The 25,915-nt window shown below is 53.0% G+C and overlaps 1 protein-coding gene across 2 annotated transcripts; it reads right to left on the minus strand.

Annotated features, from left to right (window-relative positions):
- Positions 1 to 4,401: 4,401 nt before the first annotated feature.
- On the minus strand, positions 4,402 to 25,902 carry DUOX2 (dual oxidase 2). 2 transcript variants are annotated; one of them, XM_077939319.1, is made up of 34 exons: positions 25,702 to 25,902; positions 25,066 to 25,153; positions 24,710 to 24,795; positions 24,277 to 24,441; positions 23,490 to 23,677; positions 23,089 to 23,290; positions 22,816 to 22,982; positions 22,348 to 22,408; positions 22,123 to 22,219; positions 21,585 to 21,675; positions 21,213 to 21,315; positions 20,181 to 20,344; positions 19,439 to 19,614; positions 18,722 to 18,840; positions 18,209 to 18,346; positions 17,904 to 18,017; positions 17,511 to 17,713; positions 17,034 to 17,219; positions 15,527 to 15,752; positions 15,347 to 15,440; positions 13,210 to 13,400; positions 12,623 to 12,692; positions 12,173 to 12,256; positions 11,467 to 11,645; positions 11,079 to 11,309; positions 10,802 to 10,901; positions 9,723 to 9,772; positions 9,328 to 9,455; positions 8,952 to 9,105; positions 7,540 to 7,772; positions 7,150 to 7,308; positions 6,653 to 6,808; positions 6,279 to 6,407; positions 4,402 to 5,988 (listed from the first exon to the last, which is right to left on the minus strand). In XM_077939319.1, the coding sequence occupies exons 2-34, from the start codon at positions 25,137 to 25,139 to the stop codon at positions 5,866 to 5,868; spliced, it is 4,641 nt and encodes a 1,546-aa protein (XP_077795445.1). In that variant the 5' UTR covers positions 25,140 to 25,153; positions 25,702 to 25,902; the 3' UTR covers positions 4,402 to 5,865. The 2 variants fall into 2 exon arrangements, with proteins under 2 accessions (XP_077795445.1, XP_077795444.1); XM_077939318.1 differs by having other exon boundaries at positions 12,620 to 12,692.
- Between the last annotated feature and the right edge of the window lie 13 nt (positions 25,903 to 25,915).

Here is a 25,915-nt window from a genome sequence, read left to right on the forward strand (position 1 = left end):
TTGAGAGGCCAAGGAAACTGTTTTCTTCTATCCGTTTGAGACACCGAGTGCAGAAGGGAAGAGTGAAGTTTCAGGTCTAGAAGGGGTCTTAGCCTAATCCTTTTTTTTTTGTTTTGTTTTTTTTTTTTGTTTTTTTTGAGACAGGGTCTCACTCTGTCACTCAGGCTGGAGTGCAGTGGTGCAATCTCAGCTCACTGCAACCTCTACCTCCCAGGTTCAAGAGATTCTTGTGCCTCTACCACCTGAGTAGCTGGGATCACAGGCACCTGCCACCACACCTGGCTAATTTTTGTATTTTTAGTAGAGACAGGGTTTCCCCATGTTGACCAGGCTGATCTCGAACTCCTGGCCTCAAGTAATCCACCTGCCTTGGCCTCCCAAAGTGCTGGGATTACAGACGTGAGCCACTGTGCCTGGTCAGCCTAATTCTTTTATTTTCTTGGTAAGACAAATAGAGGCCCATAAAACTCAGGTGACTTTCCTCAGATTACTTGGTGATTTGAGCAGTAATGCTGGAAACAAAACTCAGGTCCCCTGATTCCAGCATCCAGTGCATTTTGGGCAGCCTTTCCTAAATTATCACTGCCAGCCTCTCACTCTTAGAAAAGGTGGGGCCTTCACGTTACATTTCATCTGAGGTCACTGTCCAGAGAGGATAAGAATTCCTGTGAAATCAGGGAGACACTTCCCAGGAAATTTATAGCTCCCTGGGGTCAAGACAGGGAGGTGGTCACTTGGTAATTTTCCACGCCATGCAAGGTCAGGATGGATTGACTTCCACATGATCGGGGTGGCTGGGGAGTGTGTCCCGGGGGTTAGAGCAGGCCTCCTCCTGGCTTCACAGAGCCAGAACCTGGTGGGACACAAGAAAGTGAGCGGGAAGCTGGGGAAATGAGAAGGAGGGATGATCAGATAGGGTATAAATCTGGACTAGAAACAAGTCACTTACCATTACTCAAGCCCCACAAACCGCAAACTCCTCAGACTATGGAGCTCTGCCTTCAGAGCTTCAGCTTCTCTTACTGATAGGTGATACTCCTAACAATATTACTAGGTGCCAGGCACAATTAAGGGCTTTCCATACATTAACTTCACCTGAACGCTTGCAGCCTGCTTTTGAGTGGCAGGATAAAGTGGTAGTTAAGGGCATAATCTCTGGTTGAACTTTCTGGGTTCAAATCTAGTCTCCTCCCAAAGTGGGAAGATCTGCTTGAGCTCAGCAGTTCGAGACTAGTCTGGGCAGTATAGTGAGTAGCCCATCTCTACAAAAAACTTTAAAATTAACTAGGTATGGTAGCGCTTGCCTGTAGTCTCAACTACTGGGGAGACTGAGGCAGGAGGATCGCTTGAGCTCAGGAGTTCAAGGTTACAGTGAGCTATGATTATACCACTGCACTCCAGCCTAAGTGGCAGAGCGAGACCCTGTCTCCAAAAAAAGAAAAACCTAGTCTGTCTTCTCACTTACATTCTAGATAACTTTGAGCAAGTTGTTTAAGGCTCTTCGTGCTTCAGTATCCCTTATCTGTAAAATGGGGATTGTGGTTATTCTAAGGATTAAGTGAGTTAATGCATTTCAAGTACTTATGACAGCACTGGGCACACAGCAAGCTCTGTATGCATTAATTGTCATCATTTTGTTGTCATCGTCTTAGAGGGCTTCTCTAATTATCTTATCTAAAGGGGTCCCCTTAGTGTCACTGTCATGTCATAGTTTTATTATCTTCAAAGCACTTGTGACCTGTGACCTCCTTCTTCCCTTCCTCTTCCTCTTCCTCTTCCTTCTATCTTATTCATTGTCTGTTTCCTTCCACTAACATTTCAGTTCCCTAGAAGCTGTGCCTGTGCCTGGGACATAACAGATGCTCAACACATATTTGTTGAATTGAATTCTATCATTAGATCTTCCCAAACCCTGTGAGGCAGGTACTCACGTTATCCCCATTTTATGAAGGAGCAAATTGAGGCCCTGAGAGTTTTCTTTGTTTTCTCAAGGTCACCCAGCTAGGACTCAAACACAGTTTGACTTAAGAGCCCTCACTCTTAAGTACTATGCTGGATTGGCTCCTCTTACTCAAAATTTCTTCATAAATGAAGACATATCTGCACTCCCAGGTTTATTGCAGCACTGTTCACAATAGCCAAGATTTGGAAGCAAGCTAAATGTCCATAAACAGATGAGTGGATAAAGAAAAAATGGAGAGCTATTCAGTCATAAAAAAAGAATGAGATCCTGTCATTTACAACAATATGGATGGACCTGAAGAGCGTTATGTTAAGTGAAATAAGCCAAGCACAGAAAGCCAAATATTGCATGTTCTTACTTCTTTGTGGGATCTAAAAATCAAAACAATTGGACTCATGGAGATAGAGAATAGAACAATGGTTACCAGCGTCGAGGGTGTCGGGGGAAGTGGGGGTGGTTAATGGGTACAAAAATAGAAAGAATGAATAAGACATAGTATTTACTAACACAGCAGAGGGACTATAATACAAAATAATTTAATTGTGCATTTAAAGATAACTGAAAAAGTATAATTGGATTGTTTGTAACACAAAGGATGAATGTTTGAGGTGATGGATACTCTCCCCTTCAAAAATATATACATATATATATTTAGACCTATTTCTAAGCAAAAAAGTTAATGTCAGGACAGTACATGAACTATGATTCAGTCATAACATGTACTGAAATACAGCATGTGTGTGTACATGTGTAAACAAAACAAAAATTCTTAATCAGTAGACAGGAATTATGCCACACCTTAGCAATGTTCTTCTCTTTCAGTTGAGGCAGAAGTTGGGGCTGGGAAGTTGGAAAAAGAGGCAAAGATCCAACCTTCATTCTTTTCCTACAGAACTCAGCTTTAGCCCCTTCTGTCCTCATCCACTCCTTTTCCCCCAGGCCCCAAAGCCCTTCCATCCAATCTCTTGCTTGTCCTCCTCTTCTCCACCCACAATCCCATCACCATCCAATCCCACCCGATTCCTTGTCCATCCTGTTTCATTCTCATCTTCATCCCTATTCCTGGGAGGCAGGGTTTGGATTGGGCTTTGTCCCAAAGCCTGACACCAACATCTCTGTAACCCAGAGCAGGGAAGATTTGCTTTCCTTTGCACTATTTATATGATCATTTCCATGAATTCCCTCTGACTCATCTTCCATCTTTCTCTGGGACATTTTTGTAGCCTCCCTTGTTTGCACATTTTTCAGTCTAATCCCTCCCTGACACATACTTATGCAATGACCTCGCTTTCTCAACCCAAGGGATCACCCAATAGCTGCCTGATCCTGCCTTCTAGCCCACTTCTCAAAGAGTTGGTCACAAAGCCTCAGGAAGGGTAGGACCAGGTTAGCATCCAGGCATGTGCTGAGACTGAAGACACTTGTAATGTCTCTGCAAGTCCTTGACTTTTATCCCTCTCATTTGGTGGCTTTCTGGGAATCTGTGCAGGGTTAGAGCAGTCAGATCACATGAATACATGCTTAGGGCCGACATCTACAACCTGACTGGTGTGTGGAGTCAGGACTGAGGCTAGACAGGCTGAGTGCCATCTAAACTGACTCAAGATAATGGCAGTATGTCCCTCTATCCAGCTGGACATACACTTGGCATTGCCTGGGGTTTGGGCAAGAGTTGGCTGGGGATACATCTTTGGTGATGACAAAGTCTTTGGGAGATCCTCAGCATGGCAGGGAAGTCAGGCTAAGCAGAGAGTGTTATGGATAATCATGATAGCCATGTTAATGCCATTCTCAAGTCTAGCAAGGATGGGTGAATGAAGATAGAATGAATATTTTGCACAGTTTTTAGAAAGACATAGGGAGGAACTGCAGGGTCAGATTTGGGAGTAAAGCTAAGGCTGAGACTGAAGAGGCTGGAGTTCAGGATTACTGACTGGTTGTGCACCTAGTAAGGGCAGGAAGGCTGGAGGGCTGCAGGAATGATTCTGTTGATAAACAGGTGGACTCATAATCATCATGCACTGCAACTGTAGAACATAGTCTCCTGCCTTTTGTCATCTGCATAATTGTCTGGGTCAATATTGTTGACTCCCCAATAATCTCACAGACATTTGAATAAATGAGGAAGAGGCCCAGAGGAGTTAAGGGATTTCCCTCCATAGCTATTTACAGATAAATTGGGTGCTAGAATCCAGGTCTCTTGACTTCCGATTGGTGCTCTTCCAGCCTTGTCAGAGAGATACCTTCAACATAGGAGGTTGGGAACCAGAGGCATTTGGCCTGGCTGAAGAGGTAGAGTGGGGCCAATGAGAAGACAAACCTGGTCTGAAACTCTCCCTCCACAGGTCCTACTGGATGGAGAACTGTATGACCCGGCAATTCCACTCATAGATACATACTCAAGAAAAATGAGTGCATGATGGCCACCAAAACATAGGTACAAGAAAACTCACAGCATTTTTATTCATAATCATTCAACATTAGAAACAACCCAAATGTCCATCAACAGAAGAATAAACAAGCTGGAGTACATCTCTACAATGGAATAGGAACAAAGTGCTGATACACACAAAAGCGTGGATGAATTACAAAAGCATTATGGTGAGTGAAAGAGGCCAATCTCAAAAGAGTACATTTAGTATGACCAAAACCGGATTTGGTAGAAATCACGTCAGTGATTGCTTCTAGAAGCTAGGGGAGACTAAGTGGAAGCGGGTACAAGGGAACTTTCTGGGGTGATGGAAATGTTGAAATGTTCTATGTCTTGACCTGGGTCGTGGTAAAATATGTACATGATTACTTATTATATGTCGATGTAAAATATTTTACAGCTCAGCTTTTTAGGAAAGAGCCAGATGGAAAACGAAAAGAAAAGTTAAAGAGCTGAGTATGGAGGGGATGTTTCAGACTGGCTCTTGCATAAGGTGACCAGCTGTCCCAATCTGCCTGGGACTGATGGGGTTTCCTGGGGCAAGAGACTTTCAGTGCTAAAACAGGGAGAGTCCTGGGCAAACTAGGACAGCTGGTCACCCAACTCATGTGGAAGAGGGGAATTGAGAGCGAGTTCTGAATATCTGGCAGAGAGGCTGGAATCCTTCAGCCCCAGAGCCCAGGGACCACTCCAGTAGATGCAGAGAGGGGCCTGCCCAGGGGTCAGGGCAGTGGGTGTCACTGGTGACATCAGGAATATCAGGGTTGGGGAGGCATCTTTGTTTCCTGGTGCCCTCCTCAAGGTTGCTGACACTTTGGGGGTGGGAAGGGGTAGAAGTAGGGCTGCTCCTTTTGGACCCAGAGGGAAAAGACCTGGAGACAGAGTTGAGGCAGTCGAGCTGTCCAGGTTCTAAGCATCACGGTTTCTGCACTGGGCTCTGAGGAGATTCTCAGCCAGAGTATCCTGGCCTCTTCCTCCCTCAAATGTCGGGCCAAGCAAATAGCAAAGCAATGCATCGATTCTGTGGAGATGTGGGGGCCATTGGAGACAAGCACTGTTGTACCTCTTCACCTCCACACTTGTCACAAGCAGGGACTGTCCCCTCCCCACTTTGCTTGCCACATCCGCCATGGCTTGAGCTGGGGTGGGGAGTGGTCTTTATCTTCTTTAGGAGATCCTGGCTGATTGTGCACTTGGTAAGGGCAGGAAGGCTGGAGGGCTGCAGGAACGCTGTTGATAACTAGGTGGACTTATGATCATCATGCACTGCAACTGTAGAACATAGTCTCCTGCCTTTTCTCATCTGTATAATTGTCTGGGCCAATATTGCTCCCAATATTGGGAGGGGCTCTGCAGTCCTCCACTGAGGCCCAAAGTGGATTCTGATGGAGAGATTGCCAATAGGGTTGGGCAAGTTAGGTGCACAGAAGGGAAGGCAGGGTACTGGCAGCAGCAGCCAGGGAGGACGGGCTCAGAAATTCTCATAGTGGTGCACGAAGTGGGCTTGGTCCTGCCTGTTGACGAGCTGACAGGCCTTCTCTACATTCTTGGTCATTCCCGGAGGGCCACAGCTGAACACCCCAATCTTGCGCACCTGTCAGGAGATTGGAGAGAGAGGGGGTCCTGCAGCCTGGAGGTGCTCACTCTCCTTGGAAAAAGCTGCTTCCTGAGCCTGGCTGGAATGACCAGGGCTTCAAATCCAGGCCTTGAGGAGGAGGCTTAAGGTGGAGGGGGTGGAAGTCCCCCTTTAAGACCTGACCCCATCCTAGGGCCAGGCAAGCGGGTGGAGTTCTCTGCTCAGAACAGAGCGGCAGGGTGCTTCCGGGCCAGGATGTCCTGGCAGGGGAAGGCCAGAGTCCCAGGGTGGGAGGGAGTGGGACTGACCTGTGGGTGGACCTCCTGCAGGGAGTTGAAGAAGGGCTCGAAGGGGGGACGGCCAAAGTGGGTGATGGAGCGCAGGCCCGTGAACAGACTCCGGTTCAGCACCTTCTGGAAGTGCCGCTCGCAGATGTACTGGGGGCACAGGGGCAGGTCAGACCAAAGACAATTAGGGCCAGCACTCAGCCCGAGCCAGCCCACATAGCCCAGGAGACAGAGACTGGGGAGGGGAAGGAGCTGGAGGCTGAGGATCAGGGCCACCAGCTCTGTGCCTCCTGCCAGCTCAGCCTGGCCATCCACCCACCTGCCCAGGCCATCCTGCCTTATGCTGCCAATCCATCTGCCCACCAAGTTGCCCTGCCTGGTGGGCCCTGACATACCAGCATGGTGGTCCTGAGGTCGAACTTCTCAGCCAGCTGGGTGATGTAGATGTGCACAGACACCAGGTCCTGGTGGTCGTTCTCCTCCACCTCTCGGATGATGTCAGCCAGCCACTCAAACTGACGCTGGGTCCGTGTCACCCAGATGAAGTAGATCTGGGGACACATGGTTGCAGCTTAGGACTCAGCTCAGCCTCCCTACATCCCAGGTGCCTTCACCTGAGAGGCTGGAAAGCCCCAGACCACCTGCAGACACCGAAGCTGTGGCAGGACCCACCAGCCTGATCCCAGGCTTCCAACTGACAGGTCCTAGCAGAGGCCCATCTGGCTACACCACCACCGTCCTTCCAAGTTTGGCATCTCAACCACTGGGTAAGAATGACCCCTTCAGACTCAGTCCTGGAGCCAGGAACTTTCTCTCATGCTCCACCACTGTGATGTGGGGACACAATTCGGCCACCTATGCCCCATTTGATGAATGAGGGAGGGATGCTCACCTTCTTACACAGCATTTGGCTGCCCAAGGATGACTTGAAGACAAGGTCTTTGAGGATGGAGGCAAAGGGGGTGACCCCAATGCCCCCTCCCACCAACACTGACACCTCAAATTTATGCCACTCCTGATGGCCCTCTCCAAATGGTCCATCAAGGTACAGCTGCCAAGAGAGGGGGAGATGAAATGAGCCTGGCCCTGCCCCAGCTCTGAGGCCAGAAACGGAGACACAGGCAAAGGAAGGATACAGAACATCCTAGTCTTTTCTGAGGCACCCCAGTCCTCTCCCAGGCTGGCTTTGGGATGGCTGGAGCTTCTAGTCTCAGGATGGGGAAGGGTAGAGATCCTCTGCCAGTGCCAGAGGCCCAAAAGCAGGGTTCCCGGTGACAGGCACCTTCGGGTATCCAGCACAACCATTGCCCCTCGGGGCTGAGTAGATCTCCCTGAGGCGAGTGGTCCAGGGCCCCACTGCCCGGATGTGCAGGCTGAGCGTGTCCTCATGGGGCGCAGAGGTCAGTGTGAAGGGGTGGTACTCGGTGGTCCCCAGAGCCAGGCAAGCGATCCGCACCCACTGCCCTGACTTGTACTCAAAGCCCTGAGGCCTCTGGAATTGCAGGTAGGTCACTCCTGGAGGTCATAGACAGGGAAAAGCACAGATCAGAAGGCCTGCTCCTGGTACCTGAGGACTGACAGGCGCCTGTCCTCTCCACACGCCTGAGGCCTGGGGAGTAGTCACATGGTCTAAACAGGTGGGGCTCCTGGGGCTGGGAGTAGGAGGGTCCCCTTCTCTGTTTTCCAGGTAATACAAGGGCTGGGTTTCTCCGCTCCCCTCTTCCAGCCCCTCTCCTCCTCTCTACTCCCTCTTCCCATGGAAGGCCCAGTCCTCACAGCACTGCCTTGAATACCAGCCTGCTGGGTAAAAGGACTCAGGCTCACCAAGGACCATCTCAGTGGCTATCAAACCTCCATTTGAGGGTTACCTTTCTACACACCTCCTGTACTATCATCTATCTAACGCTTTTCTTTAAATCAACTACCTTTTCCGATTCAATTTATCTTGGCAGGGAACTTTATTGCTAAGGTAAGTGGAAAACCAGTATCATGTGTTCCATGTAGAAAACAACATATTTTGTTACCAAATTTTAGCTGGATACTGTTTGTTATCTGACCATAGCTGAGTCTCAGGCCTGATCTCTCTGTTAAAAAAAGGAGATTAGCAAGTGCTGGAGAGTAGAAAGGCATACTAACTCCGCGCTGAGACTTTGTCCCTAAGTAATCTCAATTGAAATAATATTGCAGTGACATTAATTTTTTTACAATGTGAGTCCTGAAGGTTAGACAGTCCTGGGATACAGAAAATCATCTTTTGCCACCCTCTATGATGATACCAATCCCGACTTTGGCCAACGCTGACTCTCAACAACAGGCTGGCAATCTGGGCATCTGTCTGTCTCTGAGAGAAGGAACGGGACAGGCATATGTGGCTTCCTGCCCTGCGCTTTCCTGTACCCAGGTCACACGTGTGGGGGCCTTTCCCATCCTCAAACCCCTCTGTATGCACCATCAGCCGCCTCTTCTCAGGGTCACTTCTCACCATCTGCAAGTCTCCAGGGAGCTAAGCACAGCCCTTCCTGGTCTACTTCTATCAGGAAACCTTCAGGAATCTCCGAGAGTGGTTTTTTTTTGTTTGTTTTTGGACACAGAGTCAGAGGCAGTAATGGGGTCAGGAGGCCTGGTGAGCTGTCTCCCCATGTCTGAAGATTTGACCTCCGTTACTCCCAACCCATGTCAGGCAGGGCCTAGTACCTGAGGGCAGCAGCTCCGCCTTCACCACGCTGATCTCCACCTTCTTCCGGCTCAGGCTCACCAGCTTGTCACCCCCATAGATGATTGCCGGGACCAGGAAGTAGATGTGGAAAGTGGGCAGCTGGATCAGAGCATAGCTGCCGTGGATGATGAGCTGGAGACATGGCCAGTTAGTACAGCTCAGGCCCAGCCAGGCCCCTTCCCGGCACCCCCTCTTGCCCAGGCAGTAGGCCTGTGCCGGGGAGATAGGGCTAAGGTCTGGGGTCTTAAATCTCAAGGTCTCATTCTGAGATCTTGGATCCAAGTCTCCCTCCTTCACCTTCCTGTCCCATCCTGAGCTCCCTGCTCCATGGGCTGGCCCAGGGAAGTCCCTCACCAGGGCATAGAGCAGGATATAGAGGTGGTGGGTCAGCCAGAAGCCCCGGAAGCTGCGGCGGCGGAAGTGGTGGGAGGCAAAGACATACATGATGGCCAGGACCAGGAGCAGAAGCACCCCTGTCATACCTGGGGGCAGGAGGACAGGGCCAGTGAGTAGTCTCAGGACTTCAGCTTGGGCTGAAAAGACAATGGCACATTCCCCTATCCTGCCCTCCTTCCTCTCTCATCCCTCCAGGGCCCCCAGAAAAGACTGCCTGGAGGGAATGGATCTGGGGCTTGTCCTGAAGGCTAGAAACAGACCCCATGGCCACTATAGACAAGTGGGTATTCACAGAGAGATGGAGACAAAAGCAGAAGTCCTCAGACAGAACCCCCAGATCCCACATTTCCTACCTGGGACGGTCTGGAAGAACCACCAATAGAACTTCTGGGGAAGCTTGGACCTGGGGGGCAAAGGCACCTTGAGCCTCTGGCTGGGGCAGGAGGGGCTCCAGCACTGTCACACCACAGCATGACTCCTTTCCTGCTGGCCCTGACTGCTGAGGGTATGGGGCCTCCACCCAGATGGTCAGGGATCCCTCCAAGGAACTTGGCACCCAGCCGTCCACGGTTCCACCCTCTGCACTCAGCAATTTTTCCTTGTGCGTTATCCTGAACTCTCTTACTGTGGTTGACCCCTGCTTCCCTGAGTCCCTGGTTCATTATTCTGTAAGCTCCATAGGGCAGAGATTTTTGTTTCATTCACTGCTCTATCCCTAGGCTTAGAACAACACAAGGCACACAGCAAATCTCGGTAAGTAGTTGTTGAATGACTGCACGTATCTTGACACCCCTATTCTGGCATCTGGGTGGACACATGGGACACACTCCATAAATGTCTGCCCAGTGAATGGATAGAAGGCAGAGATGGCAAGCTGTGTGTCAGGCATATATGAGAAAGAGTCTCTGACTTCATCTCCCAAACACCTTTCCTGGCCAATCACAGCCAGCTTCCTTCCTGAGGGCAAGAAGTTTACCTTTCAGCTTCCCCCAGGAGACTAGCTTAGCACTGAGCTTCTTGCTGAGTGTCTGTGACTGTCGATTTCTTTTTTTCTTTTTCTTTTTCTTTTTTTTTTTTTTAAAGACAGGGTCTTGCTCTGTTGCCCAGGCTGGAATGCAGTGGTACTGATCATGGCTCACTGCAACCTCAAACTCCTGGGCTCAAGCAATCCTCCTGCCTCAGCCTCCTAAGTAGCCAGGACTACAGATGTGCACCACAATGCCCCACTAATCTTTTTACTTTTTGTACAAATGGAGTCTCACTTTATTGTTCAGGCTTCTCTGGAACTCCTGGCCTCAAGCGATCCTCCTGCCTCAGCCTTTCAAACTGTTGGGCTTACAAGTGTGAGCCACTGTGCTCTGCCGATTTCTTTTTCTATTATACCCTTAGGCCCGCCCTGTGAGTCCCAGGAGAAACCTTCCCCAGAACTGACCCATCATTCACAAAGACGTTGGGGAATATGCAGGCCAGCAGGCTGAGGGGGCTGACTGAGAAGATGTAGACATTGACTGCGTGGCCAGCACTGTGCAAAACTGAAAGAGACAGACCCTGTTAGAGATGCCAACCAGGACAGACTCTGCCTCCGATCCCGAGGGAGAGGAGGCATGGGGAGGAGAGATGGAGGTATAAGGAGTTCCATCTCCCCACTGTTTCCCCCAACTAAACCCAGGGTGCTGCAGCAAAGAGGAAAAAGCCTGGGAGTCACGTACTAGCCAGGACAACAGCAGCCATGGCGATCCAGCGGTGGAAGTCCACCGCGGCGTCAAAGGGCACATAGCGGTTGAGGAAAGTCTCTCGCAGGAAGGTGATGAGGTTGCGGCACATGGTGAGCAGGATATAGGAGAACATGAAGGAGACGCTGGCCGCCGTGCCCCGCGACAGGATGATGCCCACGAGGGTGGTCTGTGCAATGCCCGAGGGTGGCGAGACAAAGCCATAGTCTGGGGCCGGAGTGAGGTTAGATCAGCTCGGCACAAGAGGCCAGGGTCCTGAGCCCTGGGCTCTCCTATGCAGACTCTTAGGATCAGAGGGCTTTTCACTCCTCTCCAAGGGTCGGGGCCTGCTCCCTGCCCACTGCCCACAGCCTGGAACTCTTACAGTAAGCACGATCTGCAAACACGCCAACACTGATGGCTGAGAAGATTGCGACACACACGATGTGCCTCCGGTAGTTCTCCACGAAGCGCTTGTACTGCTGCAGCTTTTGGGCTAGGAGGCCTCGCTGCGTCTTCTCTTGCAGCGCCTCCGTGTACAGCCGGGGAATGGGCACCGCTGCCCTATAGCAAGGGGAGGCAGGGCAGCGGTGTGGTAAGGGCCTCTGGCCTTCCCTTAATGCCACCCCATGAAAGGTGACCTGGGGATCGGGCAGGCATCAGGACGGGCCACAACAGATGAAGGGAAAAAAGCAATCTGCGGACTTCTTACTCCTCCAACCCTTGACTTCCACCTTTGCTCCATCCACCCACTCGCTGTCTCCCTGCTACTCCCCCTCCTCCTGTCTGTTCTATCCTTCTTTCTTCCTGATCCCAGCACAGGCCTCAAGGCTGTGCCCAAAGCAGGCAGGAGCCAAGAGACCCCTTACTATCATCCTGTTGAGCCAGGACCCTTGCCTGAAGAACGGGGTGCAGAGGTTGGAAGAGGATGAACAGTCATTCAACGCTATAACCCCCCAGTCAGGTCAGGAACAAGAATGGAATGAGACTCAGGATGGTCCCTTATATGCCAAGGATATGTAGGTGGGGCCTAGGGACCCTGAGACTTCTCTCCATGTCTCTTTGGGCCCAGGGATTTGGGAAACACTCACTTTTTGCCAAACCTCTTCTTCAGTCCAGGGCCTCCCAGCTCTGGGGCTCCTGAGGCAGGTGGCCCCAGTCCCTGGGGGTGGGAGCTGAGAAAAAGAAATGGGGCTGTTCTCCCCTTGTCTTTGCAGCCAGGAGAAGAACTCCCAGGTCAGAGCATGGGGTAGAGGTAGGGAGTGGCTCCTGGGACCAGGCAGGGGGCAAGGTGCAAAATGAATTAATAGGATCTCATGATTTGTTTTGTAGAATGATTCTGGCCTGGAGTGGCAGGGAGAGAGCCAAGCATCCGAGCAGCATAGGGTGAGAGAGGCAGCTGGAATTTTTGTGCTACCAAGAGCTACTTTCAAAGGGCAAATGCCTGATTTTACCCGAGGCTGATCAGCCAGTCCTACTCCCTTCATTTCTCTGCAGGGGGCTCAGCCAGGCCAGCCCGCCAGAGCCCCATTCCTGCTCACCGCTCCCCAGGTGTCCGAGTGATGAATGAGACTCGACAGCTGATGTTTTGTTTAAAGATATCTCTAATACCTAGAGAAGAGAACAAGAGGCAGGACTGGCTTCCCCACAAGGGCAGTGGGGTAGGATAGGAGACTGTACCCTCCTCCCTTCTGGGAAAGTCATGTCCAGATCTCTGACTCCAGTCCTGTTTCCCTCCTTCCCCACACTAAGCACTCACTGTGCACAGGGCAGACAATGTAACAACTTTGCGCAAGAAAGGGAATGTCCTCTTAGGTGGATGCAACCCTGCAGGTCCTTTGAGTAAAAGAAACAATGCCTCTTCCTCTGGCCAGATACATCCTAGACCAATGCCCGTGGCTTTGAGCAGTGTGTCGGATAGATTTCAACCTGCTCCTTGATCTCAGTGGGCATCCCTGTGCAGTAGACAACTTGCACACCTACATGTGCCACCCCAATTACATGTGCTTGGTTCTGTACTAGGTACCAAGGACTCAGAAAAGAATAAGCCCTGGGCCCTGCCCACCGGGAACTCTCATTTTGAGGACATGCCCCCCTCCCTGACACCAACCATTCCTCACACACTCACCACCTCCACCTCCACCTTTGACACAGAGCTGCGTGAAGCGGAGCTCGCTGTCATGGTCCCGCAGCATGAAGTGAAAATCCTCCCATGTCAGCTCCTCCTTGTCCTGGAATCCCGACTCCCGGAACATGGACTCCACCACCTCGGCCAGCTGGGCCTTGGACAGGCAGTTGTTGGAGATCTCGATGAAAGACCTGGAGGAGGACCATAGACACAGCAGCCTGTCACCCAGCAAGGTCAGGCTTGGGTAGGTTCAGGGTGGGGCAGGCCCTGGATTATCTAATGTGGTTACCAGTGACCCGGGAAATGGCACTGAGAAGGCACTCATCCAGCCTGCAGCTGACACTAAGCTGGGTGGGGTGGCCATAGACTCAAAAGGCAGAACAGAATTGAAAGTGACCTTGACCAATTAGAGAAAGCAGCCCTCAAACAGGGGGCACCTACAACTGGGAAGATAGTCCACTGAGTGCAGGGTTGTGTCCAGGGTGTGCATGGCCCTCTCTTGTGGCAGGCTCTCTGTCCACTCTCTTTTGTTGATGCCTCCCACATCACCCCTGGGCTCCCCCTTTCATAGTCCAGTGGGGGCACCAGGCAGCAGGGTGCCAGGGAGGGACCTAGCTGCAATGCCACTGCTTCCTTGTGCCAACACCCTGGGCACAGGTGGGAACATCTCCATCCCCAACCTGATAGCACCCACAGTGGCACCTGCAATAGCCAAGCTCTATTCACAGCTTGTGCCTCGGGACGGAAACAGACACACTATGCAAGTTTGTGTAGGTCCGGCAGCAATGCTGTGCCATGCTGGGCCGGTACAACACAGCAAGCACAGCCATCACATTAAAAACATCGTCCCTCCGACAGTAAGCAAGATACACACTGAGTTACAGGACAAGAAGGTGGGAATTCGGCAGCCCACACCTGTAATCCCAGCACTTTGGGAGGCTGAGGCGGGCTGATCACCTGAGGTCAGGAGTTCGAGACTAGCCTGGCCAACACGGTGAAACCCCATCTGTACTAAAAATACAAAAACTGGCTGGACTTGGTGGCTCACACCTGTAATCCCAGCTACTTGGGAGGCTGAGGCAGGAGAATCACTTGAACCTGGGTGGCAGAGGTTGCAGTGAGCTGAGATCATGGCACTGCACTCCAGCCTGGGTGACAGAGTGACTCCGTCTCAAAACAAACAAACAAACAAAGAAGGTGGGAACTCAGCCCTTGGAGGCAGGGACCCTCTCCTAGATTCCCTTGAGCCTTACCTGGGGCTGGACCTGCAATGACATACCCAGCGAGCTACAGACCGCAATAGCTTTGCCCTTTTAGAAGCCCTTGTCCGGTCGGGGTATCTGGACTATATGAGGAATGTAGCAGTTAAGGTGAATGCTTAACGCAATGTTAAGGCTTAACAGGATAGAAAAATTACAATAATGTGGGCTGTTACATCTATACTTTGTATTCATTTGCTCACTTATTTCATTTTGCCTTACTCAGTTATGTATGAAATGCCTGCACTGTGCCAATCACAGTGTGGAGAAGCTGGATTCAACAGGGAACAAGCCCTGCCCTTATGGCGTGGAGGCGAGCTGTGTTACTGACGCATTCATTGTCTTCAGGAATGAGAAGCACAAAGCTGTTTTTTTACCAGCACAACAAAACCAGAAATGGCTTAAGATGCAGGAAGAAAGAATGGTTGGAATATGGAGAAGCCTTCCACGTTTCTGTTCCTGACTATCATAGTGATGAATATTGGAGCAGCGACCAAGGTCATCCATTCACTGTTTCATTGGGTAAAGCACAGTGTTGGGCATGCTGTAAAAGAGTTCACAAAGATCCAAGGGCACCCAAAAGGGATTTGTGGATTTTTGTTGTTGGCCATATTGGTGTTGGGTTTTCGTTTTTGTTTTTTAACCAGGGAGACTTTTCTGGCTGGTGTTGACAGTCCAGACAGAGACTCTCCCAGAGGCAGAAGCCAGTCAGGTAAACATTTAAAGGTGGATGCTCTGAGAGTTTAGGATGTAGTGTCTAGGCCACCTCTCAACACAGATGACCACATAGCTTCTTTGCCAGCCCTCCTCTGACTCAACCTGTTTTCCTGTTTGAAACACACCAGGAAGTCTCAGGATTAGAAAGGCACACCCCATACCGCATCATGGTGAAGAATTCGTCCTTGGAGAGGAAGCCATTCTCATCCAGGTCATACATGGTAAACATTAGACGGGACTTATCCTCTGGGGAGCCTGGGAAGAGAAAAAGTGATGCAGGTCATCTCCTTGCTGAAAGATCCCTAGATTCTTGGATAGCCTGGCACCTCCCAGACCCCTACCTTTCATGAAGACCACCAGGATATCTAGGAACTCTCGGAAGGACAGGTAGCCATTGCCATCCTTGTCAGCCAGAGAGAACATCGACTCCACAAACATGTCCTGGGGTTTGAGGCCCAGGGACTCGGCAAACTCGGCCCTGCTCAGCTCGCAGGTCAGGGCCTCCCGCACCTTCTGGGAGGAGTCCAGGGGTAGGGTCCCTGCGTCGGCCTGGTTGATGTCCAGCACCTGCACTTGGGCAGCAGCAGAGGGAGGGAAAGAGAAGGAGGTGAAGCCTATGCTGGAAGCAGTTCAGTGACCCTTTGCATCTCCCCAAAGTCCAAATCAGAAAGGCTGAACCCTGAAGGTTCTCCTGATCCTTAGATATACTGACTGGGGCCTCTGTTGTCCTAGAGATGGGGGAATCAAATCTCTAGCAGCCTGCCCATTTCTCCCTGGGCCCAAGAACCGGAAACTTCATACAGTGAGCATGGTGCTGGGGTATGGAAGGGAAAGTGCAAAGTTGAGGGGAATGAAAAGTGAGAAAGCCTACACTGGGGACAGAAGGTGTAGAGACATGATGGTAGACAGGCAGGAAGGGGCTGGGGCTGTGCTCTCTTGCCAATTCAGATAAGGCTGCCATGTGCCTATGATTTGTCCATTGTGCAAAATGTTTAAAAGTCACATGTGACAACCATTTATTGTTTTTTGTTTGTTTGTTTGTTTGAGATGGAGTCTTGCTCTGTCACCTAGTCTGGAGTGCAGTGGCAGGATCTCGGCTCACTGCAACCTCTGCCACCGGGGTTCAAGCGATTCTCCTGCCTCAGCCTCCCAAGTAGCTGGGATTACAGGTGCCCACCACCATGCCCAGCTAATTTTTGTATTTTTAGTAGAGATGGGGTTTGACCATGTTGGCCAGGCTAGTTTCAAACTCCTGACCTTAGGTGATCTGCCCATGTCGGCCTCCCAAAGTGCTGGGATTACAGGCATGAGCCATTGCACCTGGCCACAACCATTTGTTAAATGCCTACAACTGACCCAGCACTTGGGCCAATAAGCACTGTACATAAAACAATGTTTTTCAAACATTAGAGTGTATCCGAATCATCTGGAGAGCTTGTTAAAACACAGATTGCCAGGCCCCCACCCACAGAGTTCCTGGTTCAGTCTGACTGGGTAGGTGCTTTTCTAACATGTTCCCAGGTGAGGCTGATGCCCTTGGGTCCAGGGCCCAACCTCTGTGGACCACGCATGTAGACGATCTCACCGAATCCTCACAACAATGCAGTGGGATGGATACAGTTTTCATCACTGTTTTATAGATGAGGAAACAGAGATACAGAACAGTGATAATGTGACTTGCCTAAGGTCACAGGGCTAAGTAAAGTGGCAATGCCAGGATTCACGCAAGACTATTTCTCTCCAGGCCACAGAGTGGAAGCTTAGTTCACCCACAGGGTGTTCTATCCAGCCCAAGTTTCCTCCATTTCTGGGGCTGGGCCCATCTCCAAAAGGCACAGATCCTGGCACCTGAGCAAAAAGGTGTCTGAAGAAGATCTCCAGGATGCGTTCCCGCTGCTGCTTTGTCACAGCCTTCCTCAATAGCTCCTTCTCACTCATCTCAGCCACATGGAGGCCCAGAGCCCAGCGCACACAGAAGCCCCGTAGTTGCTGCACAAAGTCGCCCCGTTCCTCTTCAGAGCTAAACAGCAGCACCTGGGTGGGAGGAAGGCGGCACCGACGCAGGGAGCTGGCTGGACCTTCTGCTTCAGCCTCCCCTCAACGGATCTTGGGTTGAGGGCAGGGGAGAAAAGCTCCTTCCCATCCATCCAGGCTGGGGCCAGGTGTGTGACCGAAGGGGGCCGGGTTGAGTCTGGGGGCCTCTGAAAGGAGCCCCTCTCCCCAGCAGCAGCTGTCATAGGTGAGGTCTATAGCTGAGGTGGCCTCGCTTGTGATAATGGAGTCGTGTGAGGGCAGCCCAGGCAGGGGAGGCAGGACGAGCCATACCAGGTCATACTCCTTGGGGATCTTGAGCAGCAGGGTGCGGCATCCTCGGTTGCTGGACAGGATGAGGTTGACCTGCTGCAGAGGCTGCAGCTGGACCACGCGGAGCACAGTGAGACGCCTGTTCAGGACCTGCAGACACCTGTCTGGCAGCAGCTGGATGATGATGGGACTGCTGCTCTCCTTGGGGCCTGGCCACTCCATCGCTGGGGAAGGGAGGATTGGGCTGGGTAGTTCAGTAGATGTCCCCAGGTCCCTGCCTTCAGGTCAATTCCACTGTGAAGACCCTAAAGGCGCCCTGGCTTTCCTCTCACTCTGTAACTTGGTTCTTTTTCCCAGACTCCTGTCTCTCCCCTCCCCGCTCCCTTCTCCCTCCTCTGCCCAGCCCCTTCTCACCTGGCACTCCATCTTTGGCTGCTTCCTTCTTCACGCTCTCTTTGCCTTTCTTTTGTAGTTTCTTGCGTTCTCGGCCCCGGAAATAGGCCACCACTCCAGAGAGAAGCAGACTCACTGAAGGGGATCAGAAGGAGCCAGTGAGGAGGGAGCTCCTCGCCTAGAGCTTCACTGTGGCTTCGGCTATGGCCCCTCCCTTCCAGAGGTTCCTTGAGCCTGGTCTGAAACGGTACCAAATAGCCAGCCCCTCAGGCCAGCGGGAAACAAGGGGCAGGGCCAGTCTGCAGAGAGGCTGCCTAAGAGCTCACCTAAGGGAAGGCAGCAGAGAGCAATGATGGTGATGGCAAAACCAGGGCTGCTGCCCTCAAAGAAGTCAAGCACAGTCAGGGGTGCACACTGGGGCAGGTCGCTGGTTGTGAGCTGATTAGGCTGAGGGCAGGGTGCACCTGAGGGAGAGGGCATGGAAGATCTCAAAGTCTGAGGATCCCACTGCATGGCCAGACCTCTTTCCCCTCTAACCTATAAAGGATCAAGGTATCATCTGTCTTCCCCAGGCCCACCTCCCTGAAACTGTCTCCCTCACAAAGTCCCCATCCACATCCTGTTTCTTGGCATCTACCCCATCCACCCCTTGTTGACTGTAGGGTGCAACTTGTGTGCTCGTTGAGGTCCCTGGTGTGGGAGCCAGCCAAATGCAGGCCTCCTAGCCCAACACAGAAGGTGCCTGGCTCCCTGGACAGCACCAAGTGATTCCACCGCACCCTCAATCTTGATCCTTCTCTGGCCACTGTCACTCACTTGTGTTCTCCCAGGGCACTCACCTTTATGCCAGACAAAAACATTGGGCTGCAGAGCACTGGGGTCAACGTTGATAACAGCGACCAGCACGTCCCGCAGGGTGGTATTTCGGATTTCTTCAATCTCCTTCTTGGAGAACAGCCTAAGTTGGAGGAAGTAGAAGTCACTGGGATGGGAAGGGGATGCAGGCCTCCAGCAACCCCAGACCCAAGGAGCCAGGTGAGAAAAGAGACCCAGAGGGGCCAGGTGCAGTGGCTCATGCCTGTAATCCCAACACTTTGGGAGGCCAAGGTGAGTGGAGTGGATCACTTGAGGTCAGGAGTTCGAGACCAGTCTGACCAGCATGGTGAAACCCCGTCTCTACTGAAAAAAAAAAAAAAAAGTAGCTGGTCATGTTGGTGCATGCCTGTAATTCCAGCTACTCGGGAGGCTGAGGCAGGAGAATCACTTGAACCTGGGAGGTGGATGTTGCATTGAGCCAAGATCACGCAACTGCACTCCAGCCTGGGTGACAAAGCTAGACTCTGTCTCAAAAAAAAAAAAAAAAAAAAAAAAAAAGAAAGAAAGAAAAAGAAAAAGAAAGAAAGAGAAAAGAAAAGAAAAAGAGACCCAGAGGGGTTAGGAAGGGTGTGGTGGACTGAGTAGGAATCAAGGGCTCATAAGGGCTGTCTAAGGCCAGACAGAAGGTCTAGGGCCCAGGCTGAGGAGGAATCTGAGGTGGGGACCCAGGCAAGCCTTACCCATTCCTGGTGTTCTCAAACCAGTAGCGGTCACCATCCCGCAGACGTACAAACTGGTCGAGGACAATGGCGCTGAACAGGGGTCCAGGGTCCCCATGGCTCTCCAGGAGCCCCCCAGGGAGCAGCTCTAGCTGGGATAGGTCCTGGTTGTACAGGGCAGCTGTGGCCTTCAGCACCTGGGGCACCACAGAAGATAAGGGGTGAGTGTATGTTTGCTGAGGAGGGCAGCCACTGTTGCCCCATCCCTGGGACACAGGACCCCAGCAACTGCCTGGCTTGCTGCTCAGGCCTGATTTCCTCTTCCTAGGCAAGCCCCCTCAGGCAGGACAAGTCTGGTGGAAGGATCAGTGTGTCCCTACCCATGGTAAGACCACAGTCAGGTGCCCGAGGAGCGTATCCTGTGACCATCACCAGCCTGCCTGACCTCAATGATTAGCAGCTTCAGGGGCACCCAGCCCTTGGAGTGGGACCCTGCAGCAACAGGACAATGGCACCCAACCCAGAAGCCACCCTGCAGGAATGGTACAATGCAGTGGTTAGAAATAGATTCTGGAATCATATGGCTGAATTTAAGTCCTGCCTCTACCATTTACCAACTATGTCATCAGTAAAATGGGAAAAATGATTATATGTACCTTATGATATTATTATGTAGACTAAATGAGTCAACATATGTAAAGGTTTGGAACAGTATTGCCATAGGAAAGCTTGAGCTGCCATTATTATCATTAGTATTCCTGACCTGGGAATCCACATTAGGGTTGAGATCATTCCAGTTCCTTGGGATGTCCAGCCCAAAGGCCAGCAGGGCCTGGCTATAGCTGGGCAGCCCCATATCTCGGCCACGCTGGATGCTGCTGGCCACATAGTCTGTACGGGAGAATTTGCCAGGGCCAGGCCAGTAATCTGAAGAGGAGAGAAGAGCAGACTTTGGGCTTTGTCCTCTCCACCCTTTTTTGCCCTGCAGCCTTGTATCCAACTATTAGCACTATGGTTCTTCCTTCCTGGCTACCCCAGCGATCCACATGAGATCTGTGCCCATGCTGACCATTGTGTGGTGACCACACAGTGTCACCATATGTGATCGGGGCCAGTTTTTCCAGTAAGACCCCTCCTCTAAGACTCAAGACTGTTCTAGTCACCAAGCAGTAAATACCCTGTCCTGGCCGGGCGCGGTGGCTCAAGCCTGTAATCCCAGCACTTTGGGAGGCCGAGACGGGTGGATCACGAGGTCAGGAGATCGAGACCATCCTGGCTAACACACTGAAACCCCGTCTCTACTAAAAAATACAAAAAACTAGCCGGGCGAGGTGGCGGGCGCCTGTAGTCCCAGCTACTTAGGAGGCTGAGGCAGGAGAATGGCGTAAACCCGGGAGGCGGAGCTTGCAGTGAGCCGAGATCGCGCCACTGCACTCCAGCCTGGGCGACAGAGCAAGACTCCGTCTCAAAAAAAAAAAATACCCTGTCCTATGCCTCCCTAATTTCAAGACAGGGCTGAATGAAAAAATTTAGAGACCTAACTAAGCACCAAAGAGATTGTGGTACCACCCCCCCATCAATACTCACAGTTAATTTAAAATAAAAGCAACACAAAACTGTAAATTAAGCAAAAAAAAAAAGTTCAAAGTTCATTTTCTTCTTATGACTCCTTGAAATCTCTGTTTGTATCTGTGTTCCTGCATCGTGGGTGCCCTAGTTCTGCTGTTGATGAACCCAGAAAGATCCTCAGGCTTCCTGGCCCCTTGCCATCCACCCCTTCTGGCTCTGAGCTCACCCCTCAGATCTTCAACCACTATCCTGTCCTCCAGCTCCGAAATCTGGGAGGCCATTCCCAGCAGCAGCTCATTCACCTCCTGGGTACTGTTCAGATTGGGGTTCTGGAAGTAAACAATGCACTCAAGATAGGCTCTAGGGCCCCTACCCAAAACTCAGTCTCTCTCAGCCTGGGCCACTTTAGTACCCCAGGACAAAGAGCCCTTGGCCAGTTCCAGCCTCTCTTGAGCTGTTGTCCCCGGATAATTTCCTCTATCCTTCATCTCCCATGAACCTGGGGTAGCAACACCCAAGAACTGGGATTGTTGCTTTTCCCAGCCTGTGTGAAGACTGACCTTGACCCATCTTCCCGTGACCCTGACCCCAGTCTGACCTCCCGAATCCAGTAGTTGTTGCAGACTCTGAGAGCTTGGGAGCTTTGAAAACCCTTGTTCAGGACCTTCCGGAAATGACAGCTGGCATTTCTGAAATGGAGAACAAAGGATGTGATGAGGGAATTCAGAGAAGAGTCAAGGATGGGATTGAGTGGGCTGAGGGACTCAGTGGGGGTTCATAGGATTGAGCAGCGGCCCAGGAACTTCCTTGAACATGGCAGACATTTGGCAATGTGTGTTTACTGAAGATAGTGTGCGCTCCTAGTCCAGGTAGGGTGGAGAGAGGAGGGAAGGGAATGACTCAGCTGCTGGACAAATCCTACACCCAGCAACCAAATTTCAGCCCTTAGGAGAGCTGGGGAGATTTCCCTACTAAGCCCACACATCTTACCCCAGGGTTCTGTTTCAGGGCCCCAAATTTTTGCTTCCCATTCTCCAGTGAAACTGCAAAGGAGTGTGAAAGGCCCCAGCCTCCAAGGCAGTTCATTCTGCACCTTTCTTGGTGTGATGCCCCCTCTCTGCCAGCCCCTCCCTCACCTCATGTAGACGCCAGGGGGCACCATGGTAGAGAAGAACTGCTCAGAGGCCACCACAAATTCCGGGGAGATGCTGGGGTCTAGGAAAGGACGGTATCCTGCAGGAAGGAGATGGAGATGATAGGGAGATAGGCTCCTTGCCTCCACATCCTCCCATCACACCCACCTGTCTCCTGTCCCCTCAGGATTCTCAACACAGGTCCCCTCCCACCCCCCACTCCCTCACCTGTATACTCCGGGGGTGTTTTCTGCAGGAAGCTGGGCAGCCACTCATACACAGCGATGTTCTGAGGGGCAGAGAGAGGCGAGGGGAGGCTCCAGTTGGATGGGGCGGGGCCTGGAAGGGTCTGAGCCCAAGGACGGCTTCCAGGTGGAGATGAGGACCAGGCAGGGTCAGTCATGGGAGAAGCAACTCAAACAGGAGCGGTGTGAGGCCTGCCTCCTCAAGGAACCAGGGGATTTGGGGGAGTGGGGAAGGGGGGTTGGGAGGTGATAAATAATAATCACCAGCCAGATTTCTCCTCTAAACAGCGCGTGCCTCCCTATCATTTACTGGGGCTTCCCTAGACCTCGGTTGTCTGGGGAGGGGTTTCTGGGTGGAGGTTGTCCACAGATGGGGAGCTCCGTGGGGCAGCGGAGTCTCCCGTGGACTTGCTCGCGGGAGGGGAGACGTCGCGGGGCGCGGACGGCTGACCTGGTAGGTGGCGATGACCCTCTTGCGCGCGTGCTGGAACAGCTCCTCGTCCCCCCAGTCTGGGTGCTGGCGGGCCAGCCTCTGCGCGCACAGGTTGTGATAGCGGAACCAGAGCAGACCCAGCGCCTGCAGGAAGGGCTCCCGGTTCCCTCGCTCCGCCCCGAAGGCTGCATCCGACGTGGGGGCGCAGGGGAAGAGATGAGCGGTAGCGTGATCGGGGGAGCCCACACTCGCAGACCCCCAGCCGGTCCCGTCCCGCCCCGGCGGCCTCACCGTACAGCCCCCTGGGCCCGCTCTGCCCGGTGGCGGGGTCGGGCGCCGCCCACATTGGCAGGGGCTTCTGTGAGTCTCGGGGGAAGGCGGGGTCGGGCCCTGACGCCAGCTGTCCCCCGGAGAAGCTCCGCAGCGCGTCGCTCCAGGAGTGCGATGAGCCATAGATGGCGCTGCCGTCCAGCCAGCCCGTCACCTGGTTGGTCTGCGGGGCACGCGGCGGGTGAGATGGGGTGTAAGGGGGCGAGGAGAGGGTGGGCGGCGGCAGGCCAGGGAAGGCCGGGGCCTGGCGGTAGTCCGCGGCTGGGAAGTGGGCGCCCCTCCCCGCCAGGCCCTGCCAGGCCCGCAGCCTGGGTCCCAACCGACTGGGGTGCGGCCCCTTCCTGCCGCCTTCCCCTCCTCACCAGGTCTCGGGGGTTGCTGGGGCTCCGTCCGGTCTTGGGGTCCCAGCGGCTCCTCTGAAAGGGCAGCACCACGTCCCCGCGCTGGTCGGGGTCGAACACGAGGTCTCCGGGCGGGATGCGGATGTTGAGGAACTCGGCGGGGCAGCCGGGCGTTTCCACGCTCACCACGTCGGAAAGAACATGGTAGCCTGCGGGCATGGGGTGCAAATAGGTGACAAACCGTCCGAATCGCGCTCTCCCCACGGCCTGGGCGGCCTCCAAGGGTCCTCAGGTGCCAAAAGACAGAGGTCCCAGTGTCAGCTCCACCACCAGCTCTGCAGGTTAACCCCAGGGAGCCTCAATTTTCTAACCTGCAAAGTGAGACTATAGTGAGTTCCCTTCCTATCCAATTCATAAAGCTGTTGTGAGAATCAAAATGATATAATTTATGTAGGAGTACCCCAAGTCAGTCCTCCTCCCTCTGGGCTAGGGAGAGGTAAGATGGTTACAAACACATGGTGAGGAGAGCGGTGGCTGGGGAGCTCAGTTCCCAAGAGCCATAATGGGGGTCCAGTGACACCCCTAGTTTGGAGTAAGGCGTAAGAGAAAGGGGAGTGAATATCTCTGTATCAACATCCCAAATCTCTCCGAGATGAAGGCAGTCTTGAAGTGCTGCTTATCTCGAGAGAGAGGAAGTGGTTGGGAGTCTTGGATGGGTCTCCTGTGGACTCGCAGAGGGGATCTGGCCCCTCCCCAAGGCTGAGCAGAGCGCCAGATCAACCCCACTGGTCTCCCCCTTTGCCCTCACCAAAGAAGACCCCCAGTACGGTGCGGTTGCGGAGCGACGGCAGCCCAGCTGTGCCGTTCGTGGCTGCATCGCTGAGCCGGCGCGGGTTGGGCAGCTGCGGCTCCTGCAGAGCCTGATACACACCGTCGGCGTAATTGGCTGGTACTCGGCGCTGCAACCGGCAGCCTGCGGAGGCAGGGAGTGGGGCTCTGTCTAAGCACTCCATCCCCAAGGATCACCCAAACCTCGCCCTAAGCCTCCCTCAACCCCCATCCCCCTTCACTGACAGAACCTTCTCGCAAGGGTCTCTTGGGCCCAGGAGCGCGTAAGAGTGCGCTGTGTCGGCAGAGGAGCTGCTGGGCGCGTGTTCCCCGCATATTCTCCTCTCAGGGCCTCCCGCGCCCCTGACCTTCGCGAGCCACGGCCCCAGCACACCCGAGCCCGCAGAACGCACCAACAGCGCCACGCTCGTGATGCCTCAGGTTGTTAAACCAGCCGTCATAGCGCTGCACTTCCCAGGGCAGTGAGAGTGCGTCCTGACTGCCTGTGGGCACAGAGAAGGGCCGCCTCAGCACTACGCTCCCAGCTACCCCTCCCTGGCAACAAAGGCCTTGGTCAGTCCTTCCCCAGCTCACAGAGCGCCCCTAACGGGACCCAAGTGTCCGGCCGCACTGAGAAGTTTCCCATCCCGCTGAGCTGCGCGGCGAAATGACCTTCCAGTCTCACTCAGGGAGCCGCTTGCCGCACCTCTCTCCTCCCCACCTCCCAGGGGATCCTGGGGAACACCCCGCCGCTAGAGGAGCCTGATACTTGCCCGCTGGATCCAGGGGTCCAGTCAGAAGAGCTCCTAGGAGCATCAGTGTCTCTGGTCTTGCACGGAGCATGCCAGCCCTGCAGCCTGCGGGGTGAGGGTGGGGGTGGTAGGTGGTATGGGAAGGCCACTGTTAGGGCGTCCTCTATCCCTCCCCTCTTGTTCCTACAGCCAGCACTGGAGGAGGAGCGCCAGCTGTTTCCACTTCTGAAAAGTAGCTGTTAGAAGCATAACCGAGGGCCAAACGCCACTCTTTACAGGACAATCGGCAGCTCTGGAGGCATTGACACTTCCCCATTCGCCACCCCATCAGAGCTAACCCCCGACCATAGAAACCCAATGGGCAGGAGTCTTCTGGGGCATGTCAGTCCAGGGCAGGACTGGTCCAGCCTCCCAGGGTGCGCTCAATGTCTCTAATGTCTCACCTCCACCACCCGGACCCCCGCCCCCAATCCCTCAGGCTCCGCTTCTCCTCCAGGAGTCCGGCAAGGGAAAGAGGTTACTGGGTTGGGAGCTAGGGACCTGCAGCACCCTTCCACAATGAATCCCCCCTTCCCCAGTAAACTCCCCTTCTGCAATGAACGCCCGTGCATGATTGGCGAGGGCTAACGTCAGGTCCTAAACGCTGATCTAACCTGTGGTTTAGGGTGGTGTTGCCTTCAGATGTCTTCTTTCCTCTTAAAATCTTTGCTTCTGTGCTCTGCTTCTTGCCTTCACGAACCTCACTCATCCAGCTCCGCCGATCCTCAGCCACCGCGGCTGCACTGTGGCTTTTCTCTCTGGGTCCTTGGTCTCGCCACTGTGTGGGTGTCTGCTCAGGACAGACCTGCGCCGAGTGTGAGCATCTGG

The sequence above is a fragment of the Macaca mulatta genome, chromosome 7 (assembly GCF_049350105.2).
Source record: "Macaca mulatta isolate MMU2019108-1 chromosome 7, T2T-MMU8v2.0, whole genome shotgun sequence".
Classification (NCBI taxonomy): domain Eukaryota; kingdom Metazoa; phylum Chordata; class Mammalia; order Primates; family Cercopithecidae; genus Macaca; species Macaca mulatta.